General features: G+C 41.9%; 2 protein-coding genes across 2 annotated transcripts in view; both read right to left on the bottom strand.

Annotated features, from left to right (window-relative positions):
• Positions 1–12,904, bottom strand: part of LOC102567778 (macrophage mannose receptor 1) — a 96,127-nt gene extending 83,223 nt beyond the window's left edge. The window contains exons 1-6 of the mRNA XM_059729057.1: positions 12,762–12,904; positions 8,640–9,041; positions 5,252–5,425; positions 4,058–4,222; positions 3,164–3,277; positions 1,856–2,002 (exon numbers count right to left, since the gene is read on the bottom strand). Of these exons, the coding sequence (XP_059585040.1) occupies positions 1,856–2,002; positions 3,164–3,277; positions 4,058–4,222; positions 5,252–5,425; positions 8,640–9,041; positions 12,762–12,822 (1,063 nt within the window). The 5' untranslated portion in view covers positions 12,823–12,904. The remainder of the gene's footprint in view (positions 1–1,855; positions 2,003–3,163; positions 3,278–4,057; positions 4,223–5,251; positions 5,426–8,639; positions 9,042–12,761) is intronic.
• Positions 12,905–17,531: 4,627 nt separating this feature from the next.
• LOC102567543 (macrophage mannose receptor 1-like) overlaps positions 17,532–20,146 on the bottom strand; it is a 75,588-nt gene continuing 72,973 nt past the window's right edge. Inside the window, exon 28 of the mRNA XM_014601567.3 lies at positions 17,532–19,583. Within this exon, the coding sequence (XP_014457053.1) occupies positions 19,393–19,583 (191 nt within the window). The 3' untranslated portion in view covers positions 17,532–19,392. The remainder of the gene's footprint in view (positions 19,584–20,146) is intronic.

The following is a 20,146-nucleotide window of genomic DNA, read 5'->3' as shown; positions in this document are numbered from 1 at the left end:
GTGCTCTGCTCCTAGAGAGGGGAAACTGCCAGGGAAAGAGCCCTGGCAGGGAATAAGGAGCACAGCTGTGGGTTGCCCGGGGCAACCAGGAGGTCAGCTGACCAGAAGGGGCAGGGCCTGGCCCTCATAAAGCCCAGGGGCTAAGGCCAGGCTAGCAGTTACCTGCCAGCAGCCAGACAGAGAGGAGCTAAGATGCGAGAACCTCAGGTACTACTCAAGCCGAGTAAAGGATGGCAGCTCTGGGACATTGGAGCAATGTTGTTATAGCCAGGCAGCTTATGGTTAAGTTGTAGCCAAGAGGCTTGTGTTTTGCTTTGTTGTTATTTGTTACACCGGTGGTTTGGGTGAGGCTATAAGGGGTTGGAGGAGGCCTCATAGGGGACCCACAGTAGTGTGGGGACCCCAGAACCAGTAAGGGCACAGCGTACGGGGTTCATAGACCCCAGCCCCAGAGAGGGGGCACTATTGAGAAGCCCTAGTGCGGGCATGGCAAGCCCCAGAGAGGGGGCACTATTGAGAAGCCCTAGTGTGGGCGTGGCGAGCCCCAGAGAGGGGGCACTATTGAGAAGCCCCAGTGCGGGCGTGGTGAGCCCCAGAGAAGGGGGCAGCAGTGCTGAGAAGGCCCTAGAGAAGGGGGAAGCACTTGAGAAGGCCCAAAGAGAGGGCAGCAGTGCAGAGAAGGCCCCAGAGAGAGGCCAACAGTGCAGAGGATCCCTGAGAGAGGGCAGCACTACGAAGAGGACCCCAGAGAGGGTGAGTGTATATGTGACAGACCAACGTCTATTCCAACTGCAAGGCTTGGGGCGTGGTATAAGGGGTGGTTGAAGCCACGCCTAGCCCATAAAGCTAGGGTGCCCGGGAAGCACCCATCATACAGTGAGACCCATGGAGAGTCCGGGAAACCACGGGGACGGAGGTCCCAATGAACCGTGTCCAAGTGGGCGTAAGGTAGCCTCCCAAACTTATATAAACATCAAAGACGTGGCGGGCGAGAATCGGAGGGTGCCCTTGGACCGGCTTGGCACGGGGGAAGGGGCCTTAAGGAGATCACGGCCCTCCTGGAGGACCCCCGCCCATGACACTCAGCCTTTGCCAGGCACAGACTCTACTACCAAGGGACCAGTCCCACTTGGCTTCCATTGGGAGGTTAGTTTGAGCCCATAGTTCAAGTCTTAAGAACACTTCCAACTAATAACTTTCCTATTAAAGCCCAGATCCAGTACCTACCAATAACAAGGGGATTCATTCTTTCAAGTACGAGGCACTAAATGCATTTAAATTCTAATTTGGTTTAAGCTGGTAAGAAAATGAACAGACTGTTACAATACCCATGGCTTAGAGGGTCATCTTTGTTTTTATAAATGAAAAATTAAATGCAAAATCATTTACAATTATATGTGGACTCAATACCATAGCAACCAACTTTGGTGACCAGGGCAAAGTCCGCAGCAGCAGGCCATCCTCACCCCACGCACAGATCCGGGGAGCACATGCCCCCCCTCCATGCTTGCTCAGAAGTGCACTCAGTGGCTGGAGCCATCCTTTCCCCATCCCCACGCACCCCCAAACAAGCTGCTTATGGTCCCAAAATGTAGACTTTCTGTACAAGATAAATGAAAGAATACATTCTTCTGAGAGTGTCCACAATGGGAAATGAAACAATAAATTGTTTTCCTATTTAATCAGTGAAATAGAACAGAAAGTGTTTGAATGTTTTGAAAATAAATGTTTTTGACTGAAAAAGCTTATAATTTCATACAGTTAAAATATATATTTTCCTTTGTTCATCTTTGCAAACTCAAATCTATATAATTTAAAGAAAAAGTCTTTTCCATAAGTTTTATTTCTGACCTACCAGATGGAAGAAAGGAGGACTCAAAGGTGGAATTTCCCCTTTTACAGATATAACCAAATTTTTTATTACATTCGTTATTTTCCCACTTAACATCTCTTCTGGGATTTAACACAGCACAGTTTTTCCCAGGATCAGGAGAAGGGCTTCCTTTGAGAAATAAAATCAAAATTAGATCATTTCTTTATAAGCAGTGCAAATCCTTATAGCATCATCATTAAAGGGACAATTTGTTTTGTACCTTTTCACATAGTGATTATATAGTACCCACTGTTAGAAATAACATAGACTAATAATTAAGTGAAATTTTCTACATTTAGGAAACATCTTTATGAATACCATTTTTTTTCTTTTAAAAGATAAACAAATTTCAGTGAAAAAATTACTTTTGCTAAAGTTACTGGATGAAAGAGAATTTTATTACTGAATTTTGAGACCAGTTGTTTAACAGATAAGTGTGGGAATGCAGAAACACCCTGGGTGAAGGGATATATTAAACCTTATCTCATCCAGGGTGATATGTTTGATCAGCTCATAGGGAATCTGGGAAAGACAGAAAAAGTTTTGGCTACTCCACCAGCCAACTATATGAGAGGCAAATAACTTTAAGTTTGGATGAGGACTGATAAAGGGAAACCAAATATATTTGCTCAGGAAACAAACATAATGTTGACTAAAAGTGGGCTTTGAGAGACTGCTGAGATTGTGGTATGAGTTCAAAATGAAACACCTCATTTTTACTGTGACCAAAGTGAACCAGATTTCAGGGCTGAAATGTCAGAAACAGGAGGACGCATACATTCAAACACCCTGTGGGAAACAAGAGAAAATGGTCTAGAAAGGGGAGGACTCCAAAATACTGAATCTCACTGACACTGAAGTTTGGAAGTTTGAAATGTTAATAATCACAAAAGGTTGGATAAATTTAAGAGACACACAAATAATGTATTTGTTACCTCTGTTGCACCTCTCTCTACGTGCCAGGTGCAAGCAAGCTGTTACCCAGACTGAAGCTAAGTAGGATTTTAGAATGTTAAATTTTGATGTATTTTTTCTGATTTCTGTAATGAAGTCACTCTCCTTAACTGGAGAGTCCTATTACGTATTTTTAAATGTAATAACCTATTAAAAGCAAATTTCTAATCACAGATCTGTAAAGTGAATCCCAGTTCAATGAACTACAACAACTTTTGTGATATAAATCCTGTATCTGAAGGCTGAGAGACGGTTTCTGAGGTATTGTAACTGATATCCACTTACAATATATTAGCAGATTGTTTCCCCTTTCATCTATTTGAAATTTATTCCTACCTGAAGCCCAGTTTAGGTATCTGAAAGGACTGCCACCAACCCACTGCCATCCATTGCTGGAATTCAGACTATTAAGTCCAATCCAAAGAGAAGATCTCCTATTGTCAATCAAATCTATAAAACCAATATAAGATAAATAATATTACTTCATGTTGGTTGAAAACACTTTACAGCTTAAGTTCTGAAGAGGCTAATAGAGGCTACTGAGTAGTTTCCAAAATCCAGTGTAGTTTATCTATTTACTTATAAGTTAATATTGGTCATTTATGATTGCAGAATGGCAAAACAACAGTATATTTTTATATTCCATTTTGATGCCATTAACTGTAAGATGTAGTGTTGACATTATGCTTTGAAAGCAAGAGGTCTTATGTTCTATAATTAATACTTTTGTTACAAAATTAGCTCGGAGTTTTGATGCAAAATCATTCAGAAGCTTCATTCTATGAAATGTTTGTGTATGTGCACATTTATGTCTAGTGGTCCATACAGTGTTTTTTAAGACCAAAAAAGCCCCCTAGTGTCAGGATTTTTACATGAAAAAGAGATGATTTTTTAATACAATAAGCATATAAATAGCAGCATTCATTATACTATGGAACAAAAACTACTGTTCCTTCTCTCATCTTAAACTACACTGATATTCCTTCTTTGATCCTGATACAAATCATACTTAAATCAATGAGAATTCTTCAGTTTACTATCAACACCTCCAAAAATGCAACACCTTCTAAGAATGTGTGTGAACTAAGATCATTTTAAAAACATAATTTTTAATATTTAGGATATTTTCTTCAATGTTAGCATAATGTAACTGTCAAATACCACTGATAAGTTTGTAATCAGACAGAAAAGAAAATCTGAGTTTTTATTCAGAATTCCTTGTTAATTCACCTGTAAGATACTTTTCCTCATACATCTCTGTGATACTTAACAACTCTGCATTCTGTTGCTGACAACTTGTCCTTGCTTGGTGCCAAGTTAGGGCAGACTGGAAGTTTATCTGGTAGTGAATTCCTGTCAAAGCATCTGTTGTCCAAAGTCTGTCTGTACTGTTATCTGTATGAGAGAAATTAGATACAATCCTGATGACTGATTGGAGTTATAGTGACTGATTAGAGTTAAATAGAGTTTAACTACATATTTTTTGTAAAATCACATTCTTTCAGTGCAAAAGGCAAAAACAGAATTGTTTCTTTAGGAAATGGATTCCATTAGTGTATTCTAGAGATGAAATCTGGACTGCATTGAAATCATTAAGGCCAGGACTTTATCTATGTTTTCAAGTTTGTACCTCAAACCTTATGGCCTTTAAAGAAAAAAATATAATGGGGCAAAAAGACCAGAAGGATCCTTTGTGATCATATAGGTTGCTGAAACCCATTCTACTTACCTAAAGTAGAAATGAAGAGCTAGAAGGAATTTCCTAGATCATGAAAGTCTAATTCACTGTGTTCATGGGCAACCATTTACCCAAAGATTCCTAAAAACCATCTGCTTTAAAGCATAACATGCCATTCTCAATGGAATTGTAAGACAGAAGCAAGAAACATCAAGAACACTCTACAACTTACCACAGATGAAAAGCTAGGGAGACAAGGGCAGTAGCAATGCCCTGTCATTACAAAGCAGAAAAGCAATTGGCTAATAAATCCTCAGAGGATCTTAAGGACCATGTTCCACATTGTAAAAGAAGGCAAAAATCCCACAGTCCTTGCCAGCCTGACTAGACGGGTGAGGTGTATGGGAATTCTTTTCTGACCCAAATGTTGGTGTTTGGTTGAACTCTAAGCAAAAAAAAGCAACAGCTTCTTACTGAGAATTTGTATGAACTAGAACCAATTATTTATAGAAACACTTAATTTTTATTTTAAAATGTCCAGTCATGGAAACATCCACTACTACCTTTGGTAAGTTGTTTAAATTGTTAATTAACAGCATTGTTAACAACATGGGATTTATTTCTAGTCTGCATTTGTCTAGCTTCAGCTCCTGGGCATTAAATCTTAATGCTAGATTCTGCTGTCAAAATTCTGCTCCTCTACTACAATCTGTTTTCTAGATTATATATCAATAAACAGAACTTACTATTTAATGGACAAAATCCATACAATTGGTCTGTGTCGAAGTCAGGAGTTGTTGCACACCAGAGTAAGCTATCTGACCGTCCAGCATCTGTACACTCAGAGTACCATTTTCCATTCATCTGGAAAGGGAATATGCAAGGTGCCCCATTGGCATTGCCTAGTAATGTATACAAGTCTGAGGAGACAAAATCATAATGCCAGCACATAAATAGTAGTAAAATATGGAAGCTGAGGTATTCAACTTTCTAAGCCATCTATTCCACATCATCAGATGTGTGGGATAATATTACATTCATTGACACCTGAATAACATAAAACAGCAAGGAAATGCAAGAACACTCGTCTGATTTACACACCTACTCAGTGTTATCACCAGCTCATGGGAATTTTACATGCACAATTTACACTCATTGGCTGAAGGGAACTTAGTTATTTCATTCTAAAATAACATTCTTTGAATGGTATAATTATATTCTACCCTTAGTTATATTTTCAGTCACTGAATCATATAATACTAGAGTTGGCAGGGATCTCAAGAGTAGGGGTGTGCGAAGTGGGCAGTCTTTGTGTCGGATTCAGATTCGGCCTGATTCGGAGGACAGTGATTTGATTCGCTGATTCAGATCACTGTCCTGATTCAATTCAGCTAAATCTGAAGATTCGATTCTGATTCGGAGAATCAGAGATTCAGCCATAGACAAAGCTTTATATGCTCTTTCTACGTACCTTGAGGTACCCGGCACGGCTCGTGAATGCTGAGATGGTGGGGTGGATGGAGCATCCCACAGGAGTGCAGGGGGAGATCCCCCACACACTTGGCAGCAGACCCAGAAGTGGACCAGAAATATTTCCAGTCCACTTCTGGGTCCACCATGGAGTGCGCAGGCCCCTTCTGCCCCTGCGCTCCCATGGGACACTTCATCTGCCCCATCATTTCAGTATTCAGGAGCCATGCCAGGTACCTCAAGGTATGTAGAAAAAATATATAAAGCTGTGTCTCTGGCTGAATCATTGAATCTCTCTAAATTGAATTGGAGTCTTCTGATTCAATTAGGAAAGATTAATGGGTCTCCTGATTGAATTTGGATTCAGAGATTTGACTGCCGAATCAGGACAGATCTCCTCCGAATCGAATCAGTGACCGAAGCTTCGCACAGCCCTACTCAAGAGGTTATCTAGTCCAGTCTCCTGCTCAAAGCAGGTTCATCCCTGAATAAACCATTTCAGTCAAAGTGTCTGTCTAACCTCTTAAAATGTCTAAGGATTCTACAACTTCTCTGGGTTGCCTGTTCCAGTGCTTAACCACCCTCAGTGTGAGAAAGTACTTTCTGATATTCAAACTAAATTTACGTTGCTTCAATTTAAAACCAATTACTTCTTGTCCTGTTGTCTGCAGCCACAGAAAATAGTTACACCTCCAGTCTTTTCTTCCATACTGAAACATCCTAGTTCCTTTAGCCTTTCCATATGAGTCATGTTCCTTAGGCCTCTAGTAATGTTTTTTGTTACTCCCTGCCAGACTCCTTCTAATTAGTCCATATCTTTCTTGAAGTAAGTGGTGCAAAACTGTGACTTTATGTGTGTGGCCTCATCAATGTCAGATGGAGTAGGACAGAGGTGAGCAATTATTTGGGTCCAAGGGCCACATGCGGTGTTTTGATGAGCTATCATGGACTGTATCAGCACCCCTGGCCCTGGCACTGACCCACCTCGCCCTTCACCAAAACTTCTGAGGGTGGATGGGCAGGAAGCAGTGTTGAGGAGTGGGAGGGGCGAGCAAGGTTGGGATCTTGGGGCCAGGTCTCAGGGCAGTGATAGTTCTGGGCTAGGGCCCAGGGCCTGGGCCTACTCCCTACATGGCCCTGCCCTCTGGGAGGGTGTGTGGGTTATGTGTAGGGAAGGGTGTGTGTGTGAGTAAGTGGGGCTGCTGGAGGGTTGGGTCCTGGATGCCTACTGTGGGTGGGGAGGGGGAGGTGCAACACATTCAGCAGACCTTGCCCAGGCATGCGATCTGCATTGTCCCCATGGTGTTCCATCTGGGGCCAAGCCAATAGCCTGGCCAGGTGCTGTTCTATGCCCCACACCTCCAGTAGAAGATCCGTCTTCTAATCTTGCTCCTGCCAGTGTAAGAGAGTGGATGAGCAGGTGGGTGGGAAGGCGGCTGGGAGCTGAAGCCAGATGCCCATGTGCTGGGGCAGGTGTTACCTGTCAGCTCTGTGATCTGGAGGGAGCCCTGGCACCCAGCTTGCTGGACTTACAAAGGACTTTTTCTATTCCCACTCCTGCACATGCTGTGCCATACCACACCATGTTGCACCACTCCCAGTGGGCACATAGCACTCTAGCTCCAGTTGAAGGTGGCCAGGAGCTAGAGCCAGAGCCCCATGCACTGGGGCAGGAGCCACAGCTGAAGCTGCTCACCACAGCGCAGCAGGGGCAAGGTCAGAAGAGGGACCTGCTTCTGGAGGCAGGGGCACAGAGCAGCACACGGCTGCAGCTGCACTGGGAAGAGCCCACCAGAAGCTGCACGTGCTGGCTGGAGCCAGGTTGTGGACACCAGCGGGAGCTTGGCGCAGGCTGCTCTGGCACAATTGAGTGGGGCTTGGCCCCATGCAAAGCACTGCAGGGGCACCCACAGGCTGGGTCCAGTCACCTGGCAGCCTGGATCTGGCCCACAGGCTATATTTTTCCCACCTCTGGAGTACAAGAATCACTTCCTTTGATTTGCAAGTGAAATTCCTATTGATACAGCCATGCATGCTATTGGCCTTTTTTGCAACAAGGGCACACTGTTGGCTTATATTCAGCTTATGGTGCACTGTAACCGCAAAGTTCTTTTCTACAGCTCTGCAACCTATGTAGTCCTTCCCTAGTGTGTATTTGTACATGCAACTATTCCATCTCAATTGCAGGATTTCCTAGTTGTTTTCTTGCTGAATTTCATCCAATGGATTTCAGGTCATTTCTCAAATTTGTCAAAGTCATTCTGAAATCCAGGCCTTGCCTCCAGTGTCTAGAACTCCACCTAACCTGCTGTTATCTGCAAGTGCTAAGCATGCACTCAAGCCCATTCTCCAGATCATTAATGAGATATTATACAGTACTGTAGACAGAATAGACCACTAGGGAGCCCCACACAGTATCTCCTCCCAACTAGACATCAAGCCACTAATGACTACTCATTGAATACAATGATCCAACCAGTGTACATCCACCTTACAGCATTTAAACTAATATGTATTTCTTTAACATACTAAAGGGAATGTCATTTTAAACTTTTTTATGCATTTTCCATTCATCCTTATATGTACTTTCCCTCATCTGAAGTCCGAGTGGGAACATAAACAAATTAATAAACAAGAATACAAGGATTAACTTGCAGACTTTACCTTCATATCCCCAAGAGCATAAACCATCTGAGGTTCCATGGATTTTCCACTTGCTCTTCACACCTGAACCCTTGTGCAGCATGATGTTCTCTTTTGTTCTGCTGCCAGAGCTGAAAAACAAATCTTCTCCTTGGATCGCAAGAAGGGTCTCATTTCTGCATTCCCACTGTTGGACTTGACTTGTCTTATTACAAGGATACAAAAATACCTGTACTTGTTCCTTCTTTGAAGGCACTGCCAAGCATAAAGTGAATGCCAGGCTCATAATTTGGTACACAGAGACCCACTTAAATTTTTGTGAGATAGCATTCTGATCACAAGGAGCAGTTATGACTGAGCTAGAGCTCTGAGCTTGCACACAGTACTTATTATCTTCATTATATATTAAAAAGATTTCATTATCTGCAAAACAAAATGAGAAGAATTAATATGTTAAGAGAGGGTAGCAAAGACTGTAAACTGTGGTTATACTGTGTTTTGAAAGAAGTATGCACCTTTTCCTACATCAAAAGAATCAGGGTTCAAGTCCCACTTACAATGAAAAAGGTAGCATCTTCACAAAGCCTAGTTAATAGGGAGGAAAATCAGAAATAACTCATGCAGACAGGCATAGAGGAACAATCAAGTATGCACACTAAGAAGAAAAAGTGATTTACATTATACCAGATTTAAAACATGTCATAACTATAAGCGACCTTATTCTTAAATCCCTCTGAAAAAGACTTCTCCCAAGCAGGCTTTCAAACAGACCTCTAGGAAAACTTTATATATTTACTTGAATCCAAGAAGTAATTTCTTCCCCAATCAACATGGTGGGGAAAAACCCCTTGTTTTAGATTTGAGTAACAGCTCAGGCAGGCAGCGGATCAGCTCTGGCTTCAGCTCCAGGCTCAAGGCCGAAGACAGAGATGAGCTGCTGCCTGCCTTGGGTCGGGTGACTCCTGGTGGTAGAGGGGCCTCTTAGTAGGGGGAGCGTGGGGGGGACCTCTCACTGGGGGAGACCCATGGTGTACAGCTTGGGTGTGGGGGGAGTGAGGGGAACACCATGCAGTCTGCACCCTTGCTGCCCTGCTGCCTACTCTCCCGGCCACTTGCCTCTCCCCACCCACTGCTTACCTTCAGTTCTGGCTCTGGCCCCTCTGGCAGGCCTGGAGCTGCCACTGTTGCTTCTGCCTGGCTTGGACAGGCTTGGGTGGGGGGGTCACTGTCAGTGCTGACTGCCCCAGAGCCAGAGCCATGCAGAAGATAAATGGTGGGAGGATGAATGCACTGAGGTGGCAGGTGGGGGGGTGGGGTGGCGAGGCAGGCACTGGGAGAAGAGGGCAGACAAGTGGCAGAGGGGCAGATAGGCACAGGGGGCAAGGCAGATCTGGGCTCTTATCCCCCACTGCTGTTTTGGGGGATGAATTTAAGACAACCCTCCAATAATTAGATTTTATTCATGGAAGATAATAACAAATCTTAATTTTCCAATTATTGAATCTAATAATTGGTGGGTGGTCTAAAATTTAAAGTTGTCTTGGATTCAGGGAACTGTGGTATTTCTTCATTGTAGCAACTATGGTATTTCTTCATTGTATCTGTCACAACCCAAAGTTGTGATTTTTTTGTTTGTGTGTGCGCTTCGGCACTGCTAAATTATTTCCCGCCAATTTGTCACTTTCTTTGCACGGTAGAGTCCTCTGCTGCAAGAGAGAACTCTGGTGCAACGGGGGATTTCCCGCCGGATTGCAGCTTCTTTGCAGTGTGCATCTCTTTCTTGCACCATAGTGATACACTTTGTAAAGAAGTTCCCGCCATTTGTATTAGGATCCGCGCCATGTTATTGGCCGATTCCTAATTTAGGCACACGTGGCAGCTAGCGATTGGCTTGCTAGCCGTACAAAAGGCTTGGGTAGTTTCCGCCCAAGCCGGAGGAGGGAGGAAGAGAGAGAGATTCTGTGTGAAGATCTCCAAGCGCTGCGGACCCTCGTGGACCCGTCGCGCCTCCCGTAAGCAGGCAAGAGAGGCAATATTACCGAGCCTACGGAGCTTTCACTTCTCGCCTCTCCCCGTCGCCGAGCACAATCCTAGACGTATCCCTTTCCTGTAACTTCGGACCCCGCGGAGCCTAGCAAACTCCGGGGAAAACTTATCGGACCCGCGGAGCCTAAATAACTCCGAGGAAACTTTTCGAACCCAACTTAACCGGACCCGTGGAGCCTAGCAAACTCCGTGGGAGCAATCGATTTGTCAGAGTCCTCCAACGAGGGTTCAAGCGGGAGCTGTGCCTGGAAACTTGTCCAGCCTACACCAATACCATCTTTGGGTGTAAGTAAACAATCTTTTCAATCAACCATTACGCCTCCGTAACTAATTCTAACTCGCGTGCGCTAAACCGCCCCGCAGTTCTCTCCCACCCCGCGTGCCCGGGCTGCTGGCCACAGCCCGCGTGCACCGAAGACGGGTCCGGTACGACCCCGGTTCACCCCCGGCTTGCCCATGGTGGCCAGAATGGGATCGGAATCACCGCCGCGTGTGGCGACGAGGGCGGGATCGGGGCCCGGCCCGCACAGTACCAACCTGTTATCATCACCTGGTATATTATGCATTAGAATTACATTTTATATTTCTGAACTAGAAACAGGCTATATGTATATATTATAATGCATTCTGTAAATATGTGATCATAAAGCTTTTCTTTCACAGGCCATCTATCCTATTCAGTACAAAAGGTGTTCTGCTATTCTGTATTTTCTTTGGATCAGGGTGTTAGGGTGCTACACTGAAATTTCTTATTTAACAGAGAAAGAAACTGCCAAAAAGTAGCTTGTTGTCTTGCCCAGTTTGTATCCCTTTCTTTAATGTAGTTGCAATTGGTCTTTTATTAGTTATACCATCAGACATTAGTCCATCTAAAGCTACAAATCACAGTATGTGGAACATTATGGGGAAGTCTGCATACTACAGTGCAATGTTATGCAAAGATACTTGACATATCACTGAAAGAGAGATTTTGGGTACCAGATCTACATTAACATCGTGTACTGCCCACCCTAATAAGTGTTGTTGGGGGCAGATACATTAGCCCAGTCAGAGTGCTAAACTGCTCCCTGTGTCTAGGTTAGGCCCTTCAGAGTAATTCAGCACAGCATTACATTATGCTCTTTAGACACACCATATGATATACATAAGGTATGTCTTATCTCCTAGCTTAGATACACCTGGCAAAGAGTGGAAGACTCTGTACTAAATTTCTCTAAGCATGAAGTAAAAATTATAAATCATGTCATCTACTTTTTTCCTGCTGTGCCTTCTGAAATGGTTAACTGTAAATGGCTATTTCTTTTCGTGCACTCATGAAGTATGCTTAAAATATTGGCCTTGGTGCCAGCTAGTGTACTTGGGAGACTATAATATTATCAGTGGGGTATTGTAATAATTTCCCTTGGACACCAATGGAGCTCAGGCTTCAGTTGCATTATCCTTTAGTGGCTCATTGAAACTACTCTGTTTGGTAACAAGTGCTGCTGGCAGCATTAAATGCCAGTACTGCCCAGCTATTTCATGTGGCTCCTGAATTGAATGATATGGGAAAGACTCTTTGTGATCTGTCCCCATCCTAGCACACATATGCAGAGCCAACCATGATCTTGCCTTAGTATTTTTATTCAGAGTTAACTTTCACATAAAACCTTAATTATGCCCCGTACCCATCCCTGTAGTCTCACAATTTTATATCACATCTTTACACACACAATTTCATGTCTCTTTTTTCACTGAAATATCTAAACAAGCAGAGGGTATCCTGCTGATACCAAACTCATTCCATATAGCTGATTGCAATTGGTTTTACTACGAGTCTTCATGACTACAGCTCTGTTCCTCTGCCCCTGCTTCTGGTCCTGTTCTGCCCTTTATGCCCTGCCTCTCCCAGTTGTAGGGATATTCTCCTTCCTTCCAAGGAGCCCAACACACCTGGATAAGAATCTATGTCACATTTCTTTATGCCATTCCACTTAACATGAGTACTGGCTGCAGTATCACCAGACTGCACCAAAGTATTAAAGTACCCAAAGAAAAAAAACATTGGAGAAGCACTTTCATATCCACTTTTACAAGGGACACAAAACAGGTACTTACCAAATAGCTGAACAGCTGAATAAATGAGAGAAAGAAAACCCAGGAACCTGAAAAGACTCATCACAAATGTTTCTTTCCTTTCCTTCTTTCTTTTCACTAAGAGAGGAACTGAAATGAGTTTCTGTTGATAAAATCATTTTAAAATAAGCTGATAGGCCTTCCTTAGTTTTGAAAAGCTGATGCATGAGGAGAGACTTCAGGGCTCTAAATAAGGAAATATCCTGTCACATGTATCATTATGAAATAACATGAATATACAGTTCAAATTTTGCTTCCAAGGTCAAGGTTTCTTTCCATAGAAATGTAGGTGATAAAACAGTAACAGTTCAATACCACCTCTGGAAATAAACTAAATTGCACAAAAGGGTCAGATTTGGGATTGTCAATCAGACCTCAAATGAGGATAGCAGGGAACAGAAAGAGAAAAAGAGCAAAGGTGTGCCCTTTCTTTAAAGTTGAGTGTTGCACCTTAAATAAATACTTGGTAAGAATAGAGAAAATTAGCAAATGGGATACAGGCCTTATCTTTACTACTGAAAAAGGAGGATTTTTTTTTTACCTTTGGAAAAATAATTTGTATAAGCTCTATAGTGCTGAAAACAAAATGAAAAAAAGCATTTCAGTTTGACCACCAGGTAAACTATGTGAGCTTATAAACTATTATATCCTGACCTTCCTTACTTCATCTCAAGGTAAAACTAGTGTCTTGTCTTCATGGTCATTGTCCCAGGATAACTCAGATGCATCAACTACCCAGATGTATAAAAATACATCTTTTTTGTAAGTGATTTTAGCAAATGAGTCTATTAATGGAGATAAATTGTCTACCCTAAATAAAAAAAATGGGAAAAATTACAGCAGGTGGGGAACAGATATAGAATAGCTGCTTCAGAGTGCCCACTAGGTATTACAGTATAACTGTTCCATATGCATACAGATGAGTTGTATTGCTGTACGTTTATCACTGAATCATAGGACCATAGAAAACTAGAGTTGGAAGGGACCTCAGGAGGGCATCCAGTCCAACCCCTGCTTGAGGCAGGATCATTTCAACCTGAACCATCCCAGTCTAGTGGATAGCTAACCTATTCTTAAACACTTCCAAGGATGGAAACTCCACAGTCTCTCTGGGCAGCTTGTTCCAATGTTTAATCACTCTCATAGTGAGATAATTCCTCCTAATATCCAACCTAAATATCCCCTGCTGCACTTTGAGGCCAGTACTCCTAGTCTTGTCCCTGAAGCCACAGAGAATAGGATCTGCACTTATAAGAAAGTTGGTCTGGAAGGAAGCTCATGGGATCATCTAGTCCATCATTGTTATCATCAAACAATCCCTTGATTCAAGGATCTCTACCATGGCTGATTGGTGGGTCTTGAGGTGACTTAAGAGTTCATTTCTTGATCCACAGATATATCCATAAAGGTCTTTCCGCATTGGACAGTAGGTTGCAGGCTGGAATGCCTCTCCTTTTCCTTCCTACACTGTCTCTTCTCTGCTTGGAGAGTGAGATGTTTTACCTTAAAATGGGCTGCCACTTGGTTGAGGTTGTGGTGCCACTGGAGTTGACTAGCAGCCAGCTCCTCCAACTCATCTAGTCCAACCCTCTACTCAAGGATATAATTATTAAATCTGCCTCTATTCCAGGCAGGATCATTTCTGTCTAAACCATCCCATACAAGTGTCTACTGAACCTGCTTTTGAAAATTTCCAGGGATGTAGATTCCACAATTTTTCTAAGTAGCCTGTTTCAAAGTTTGACTGCTCTCATAGTTAGAAAGTTCTTCCTAATGTCCAACCTAAATTTCCTCTTCTACAGTTTAAGGCCATTGCTCCGACTCCTGTCTCCTATGGCCATAGAGAATAGGTTATCTCCATCCTCTTTATCATCTCCCCTCAAATATTTGAAGACTGTTATCAAATTCCCCACCCCCTAACACCCTCAGTCTTCTCTTCTTCAGACTAATCTATCCTAGGTCTTTCAGCTTTTTCTCATAAATATTGCTTCCCAGAGCTCTAAACATTTTGTTGCACTCCATTGGACTCTTTTCGATCTGTCTGCATCTTTTTTGAAGTGTGGAGCCCAAAACTGGACATAGTACTCCAGGTGAGACCTCACCAGAGGCAAAAAGAGCAGGAGAATCATTTCCCTTGATTTTCAAGCAGCACTCCTGTTAATACAACTCAGTGAATGAAAGAGGATGCATTTTAAAATGGTTTTTATCCTTGTTTTACCCTCATGATAGAATGGTTTTTACCATGTTTGTATTGCTTTGGGAGCCTTCAGATTTCCCAGTTACTGATATATAATTGATTATTGTGTATCATTTGATATGGATATAATTATGAAACCTGCCTGCTTTTGATATTCTGTTAAAAAATGTTCAACTCCTGGACCCTGGCAAACATTACATTTAAAGCATGATTAATGTATTAATGGAGAAATAAATTGGAAAGTTTGTTCAAGCAATTTATTATCCAAGAACAAGCCACAAAAATGCTGATCCAGTCACAAAGATGTTACTTGTTAAATGTAGAACATCTTTGCAGCTTGTTTGCATCATGCTTCAATTTGAATGTTATACATAGGGTGATAGAGTTAGGCCAGGTCCTCCAGCATCCCAAGGTGGGCAGCTCTCTCCTCTACCCCAACTCCTTCCTGCAAGGGAACTTCCTGTGACTTATGCTAAACTCTGCTGCTCCAGGATGCCAAAAAAGGAAATGTCATGACTCACTGCCTCTCCTCTAGCCCCACCACTCCCCTCCCCTTCCCACACTTCACCTTTGCACAGGTTCTCCCCTGTTTGTGCCGGGGAAGCAGCTGCTTCACCCAGGGGGAGTTCAACTGGCAAGCTCAGAGCCTACTTTGCATTAGCAGAACAGTGGAAGGCTGGAGGTGAGGGAGGGGGAATTACGGATGGTGCCAGCAGCTCTTCAGCTCCTGTTGCAGGCAAGCGCTAGCAAAGTAAGTTACCAAGCCACATTTTTCCCCCTTGGATAGTTAGTCCTATGAATATGAATCAGGTCACATGAAGCAACAGTTTCTATTGAGCAACATTACCTTTTACTTGCTGGAAATAATATCTGCTGGGGGCCTTAAAGAGCCTCCCTTAACATTAAGTCATAACATGTTAACATTAAGGTATAGCATGTTATTATTTGATATACCTATACATTTTCAGAAAATATACCTTTTGTTCAAAGAATAAGTGAGTTGAGTAGATACATTTCTTTTTCATGTATAGCAGACAAGCTGAATCCCTAAAGAAAATGCAAATAAGCATATGAAGTAGACCAGGGTAAAAAAATTGAACTCCAGATTGTTTTGATAAAGGTCATAAATATTTTGCCAATTTCTTCTGAAAAGTTTTATTTACTTTTGACCAATTCCCAGTTGTAGTCAGTGCTTGCAAGACATGCTGCAAAGGAGGAAGTACATTCCGTCTTTCAGAAAAAGCACTTTTCTGAAGTTTTGATCTAAAAATTATGCTACCACCTCAGAACTTGCCTATAAGAAGCAGACTGCTACAGGAAGGATGGATTTTCATGCCAGGTACCAAAAGTCTTACACACGTGTTTCATTCATAAACTTTATAATCTGACCCTCTAGTAATCATTTTCCTTTATCCTTTATGAAAATAATTCCCTTATGAAAATAATTTTATTGTTATTTGTTTCCGTGGGAAGCAGATAGTATAATACGGTTTAGTTCCTGTTTCAATTATTCCTGTTAACAAGAATACACGATTTTATATAAGAATTTAAAAGAGCCGTTCCCCTTTATCTATAACTTATGTAAGATATTACTTCTTCTTTAAGAGACATTATATCACTTATGTGTTTGCAGTCATCTTTGGCTCTGTTTCATTCATGCTTCTGTTTCAAGCAGCTCTTCTTCTTTTAAAGTAGGGGAAAAGAACTCAGATCTGGGTGCATAAAGATCTGTTTGGATGTATTTTCCCCCTTTCCTATGACAAAAACCTCAAACTAAAAGTCCCATTAAATTTTTCCTCAAATAAGCACAAACACCCCTTTTTTATGAATGTAAAAAAAGTTCTCTTTACTAGTTTAATATGACAGCTACATGTTGGTATGAGGATATTCACATACAGATCAATAGCCTCCCTGCGTAGTCCCTGGTCTGAGGAATTTTCTAGTTTATAGGTCTTATCCTCAGGCCTCTTGATGCCCAGGGTCTCTCCTGTAATTTGCAGACAGACCATTTTAAATCTGGCATAGAAAACAGAAGGGTAAAATAAGCCAGTATGGCTGGAAGGATGTCTGCTACCATGAGGTGTTGAGTAGGTGCATTTACTGGACAGTAACCAAAATTACTGCATAGTACAGGAGGGTGTCTACACGTGCACATCTGTAGTGCACAGTAAATATGGTGGCTTATGCCAACTTGAGCATAAATTTGATACCTGCATTATGCAGGTGTCAAATTTACGCCCAATTAGTAACTGCTCAGTAACACATGCGTAGACATCTTACTGCGCAGTAACACTGTGTGTGTGGACTGACTTTGGACTCAGTTTAGTCCCAAGTCAGTCCACACATAGTGTTAATGCGTTTTAATGCCTGCATGTGTAGATGATGGCCTATTTCTGCTTACTGCACAGTAAGTTTAATTTGGTGTAAATGTACGTGTAGGCACGCCCAGTATGTTGTACCTTACCCATAGCATCTGAATTCAAGGGATACTGTAGTGTGGGACTAATCAAAAAGTCAGAAAAGTACATTCACAATGAAGTCATATGAAAGAAAACTTTACCAAGACAGTTTTATTTTGCACTTTTAAAATTATTATTATTTTTCTGTTTTAAAACAAGTATATCCAGCATCTGCTTTCTGTGGACTCTTGATTATAGCTCATCTTGTCACAAATAAAAGTATCTCTGCATGCTAAGCTCTTCAGTACTTAAGTATTATTATCTAAGGAATAAGATATTATCATCTAAGGAATACATACTTTATTGTGTATATTTACATATTGTTAATTTCAAGCTGATAAAAACATTAATATTCATAGAATGTCATAAAAATTTGACCAATAAAAATATGCAGCCATATTTATTTTACAAAACTTGAGCTGAAGCCACAAATGAAGGAAAGCAATTAACATTCACTTTCACTTATTAATATATTGATCTATGAACATGAATTTAATAAGGTTTACATCACATTTTACAAAATCAATACTTGTGTGGTTTGGATTTTAACACTGAACTAACAAAGATGAAAAACAATTATTCATGTAACTTCATATATCCCAAAGTCATCTTCACTGCAACAATCTTACATACTCCTTCGTTAGCCTATGTCCCAACAGCAAGTTCTTTGGAATGAAGTTGATAGGATGCCTGTGGAGTATTTCTTGAGGGAATGCTCACTATGGGCGTGTCCCAGCCAGCACGCAAATGCAGAGACATGCATTTCCTATGGGACAAGTAGCAATGGGGCATATTTGTGCGGCTGCTATTTGTCCCACGCCCATGCATGCACACTATGGCGCTCAGCAAAGTAACTTGGGTGGGGTAGAGGAGGCTAAGGCCAGCACCTGTGCTAGCCACAGCAGCCTTACCTGGGATCCTGGGGGCCTCCTGGGGCAGCAGCAGCACTGAGCCAGCTGCTCAGACCCTGCCTGGAAGCCAGAATATGGCTCTGGCCAGCCAGGCTCCCTTTCTGGTGGTGCATGATGCTGCTGTATGCACCACATCACTTTTTTTAGCAGCGGGTTTTTTTTGACACTGGGATCTCCCAGTGTCAACCCCCCCCCCCCCCCCCAAAAAAAAACAACAATCCAAAAAACTGCTGCACTGCAAATTAGCAGTGCTCATTTGGACATGCCCCATATGTCTAAGCTTGAAATTCCTTCTGGATAATGAACAAGTTTGGGCAAAAATTGAGAGGCTTGAGCTCACTATGAAGTATGTGGGCTAGGAGATCATAGTAAGCATTACCAGGAAACTGTGTAGAACACATTCTAACCTTTAATATGGCATGCTAATGCTTACCACGCTCTAAATAAAAAACATGCCCAGTGTCCCCTGTGACAAGGCCCTAAGGGAAAATATATGGTATGGCTTATTGACAAATGTGGTAAATAGAAGAGCTGGGAAAAATGTGACTGACACACACAGCAGTGCAGAGATCAAGACACCAGCTCATTGTTGGTCCAAGTCCCAGCACTAGTTTAAGACTCAGGTGTAGTGGGGGAAGTGAGCCTGACAACGAGCTGATTGTTGCCCCTGCTCTGGCACTGTATCAACTGATTGTCATTGCCAACCCCAGCACCACACAGAAGACTTAAACTCATAGAAGCAATCTAGCAATAGCTGAATATGTGTTACTTAATAGGATCTGTAGATATTCCTCACCCAAAAAGTTGTGACATTGCCATGATAGGATCACACTAAGCAAGTTTTACTGCTTGAATGTGTAGATTTATATGTAGTTAACACGTCTTAAATATTCCATATGGCAAGGCCCTAAATCTTACTTCTGTGAAACAGTTTGAGAATTTCTTGTGGTAGTTTAAAAGGATTAATAGCTTCAGTTAGTATGTATAAAAATGTGCAGAATGCAATAGGCAAATGTAACTTTTGCTTAAGATTTTATTTTCTCCAATTATATTTCTGTTATAGCACCACTATGCTCTAACAGTATGCTACTGGAGCGCACATTCATTTGTAGTTGATTCAGCCTTTTTATTTTGAATAAGTTGTTAATCATAATGCCCACTCCTATGAAAATTAACAGGACCAGAATAATCAATATCCAAATTCTTCTTTGGACAGGTTCCTCATCCATTTTGTCTTCTGTAAATAAATGTAAAGAAATTACTAGTCAACAACTGTGATAAGTACTAGGCTGCAGCTTCAGAAAATTATTAGCTTGATTTTCTACTCATTTACATTGACATAAATCAGGAACTTCAAGTAATCTTTCTAATTAGATAAGGGTACTTAGTTCATTAGAATTATACCAGTGAAGTGTTCTTGCCAGGTGGAGTGATAATGGCTAGGGATAGAAATTACACATAAACTTGTATAAGTGATTGAAAACCAGTTAAATTCTGTTACACAACAGAAGTGCAGTGCACGTAGACTGCTTTCAAAATGGCTGAAACTGGTTTAACATAACCCTGGATGGATGTAGTATCAGACTTCATTAATTTAAGTTGGACTGGTTTATTGAACTTCTGTGCCAGATTCCCTCCTGATTCAAGTTAACACACAATCCCCCGCAATGCTTTACACCTCCCCTGCACTTGGCAGGGTGGGAGGGCTAGCCTTGGCCCAAGCAATCTACTCCAGCCAAGGAGGGAGGTATGTTCTAGTGCCCCTCCTCTTCTGGCCTGGGCCACTGCAGGCATATGGCT

This window comes from Alligator mississippiensis, chromosome 5, assembly GCF_030867095.1.
Source record: "Alligator mississippiensis isolate rAllMis1 chromosome 5, rAllMis1, whole genome shotgun sequence".
Lineage (NCBI taxonomy): Eukaryota > Metazoa > Chordata > Crocodylia > Alligatoridae > Alligator > Alligator mississippiensis.
The sequence above is the reverse complement of the archived record's forward strand: the minus strand, read 5'-3'. Positions and strand labels throughout refer to the sequence as shown.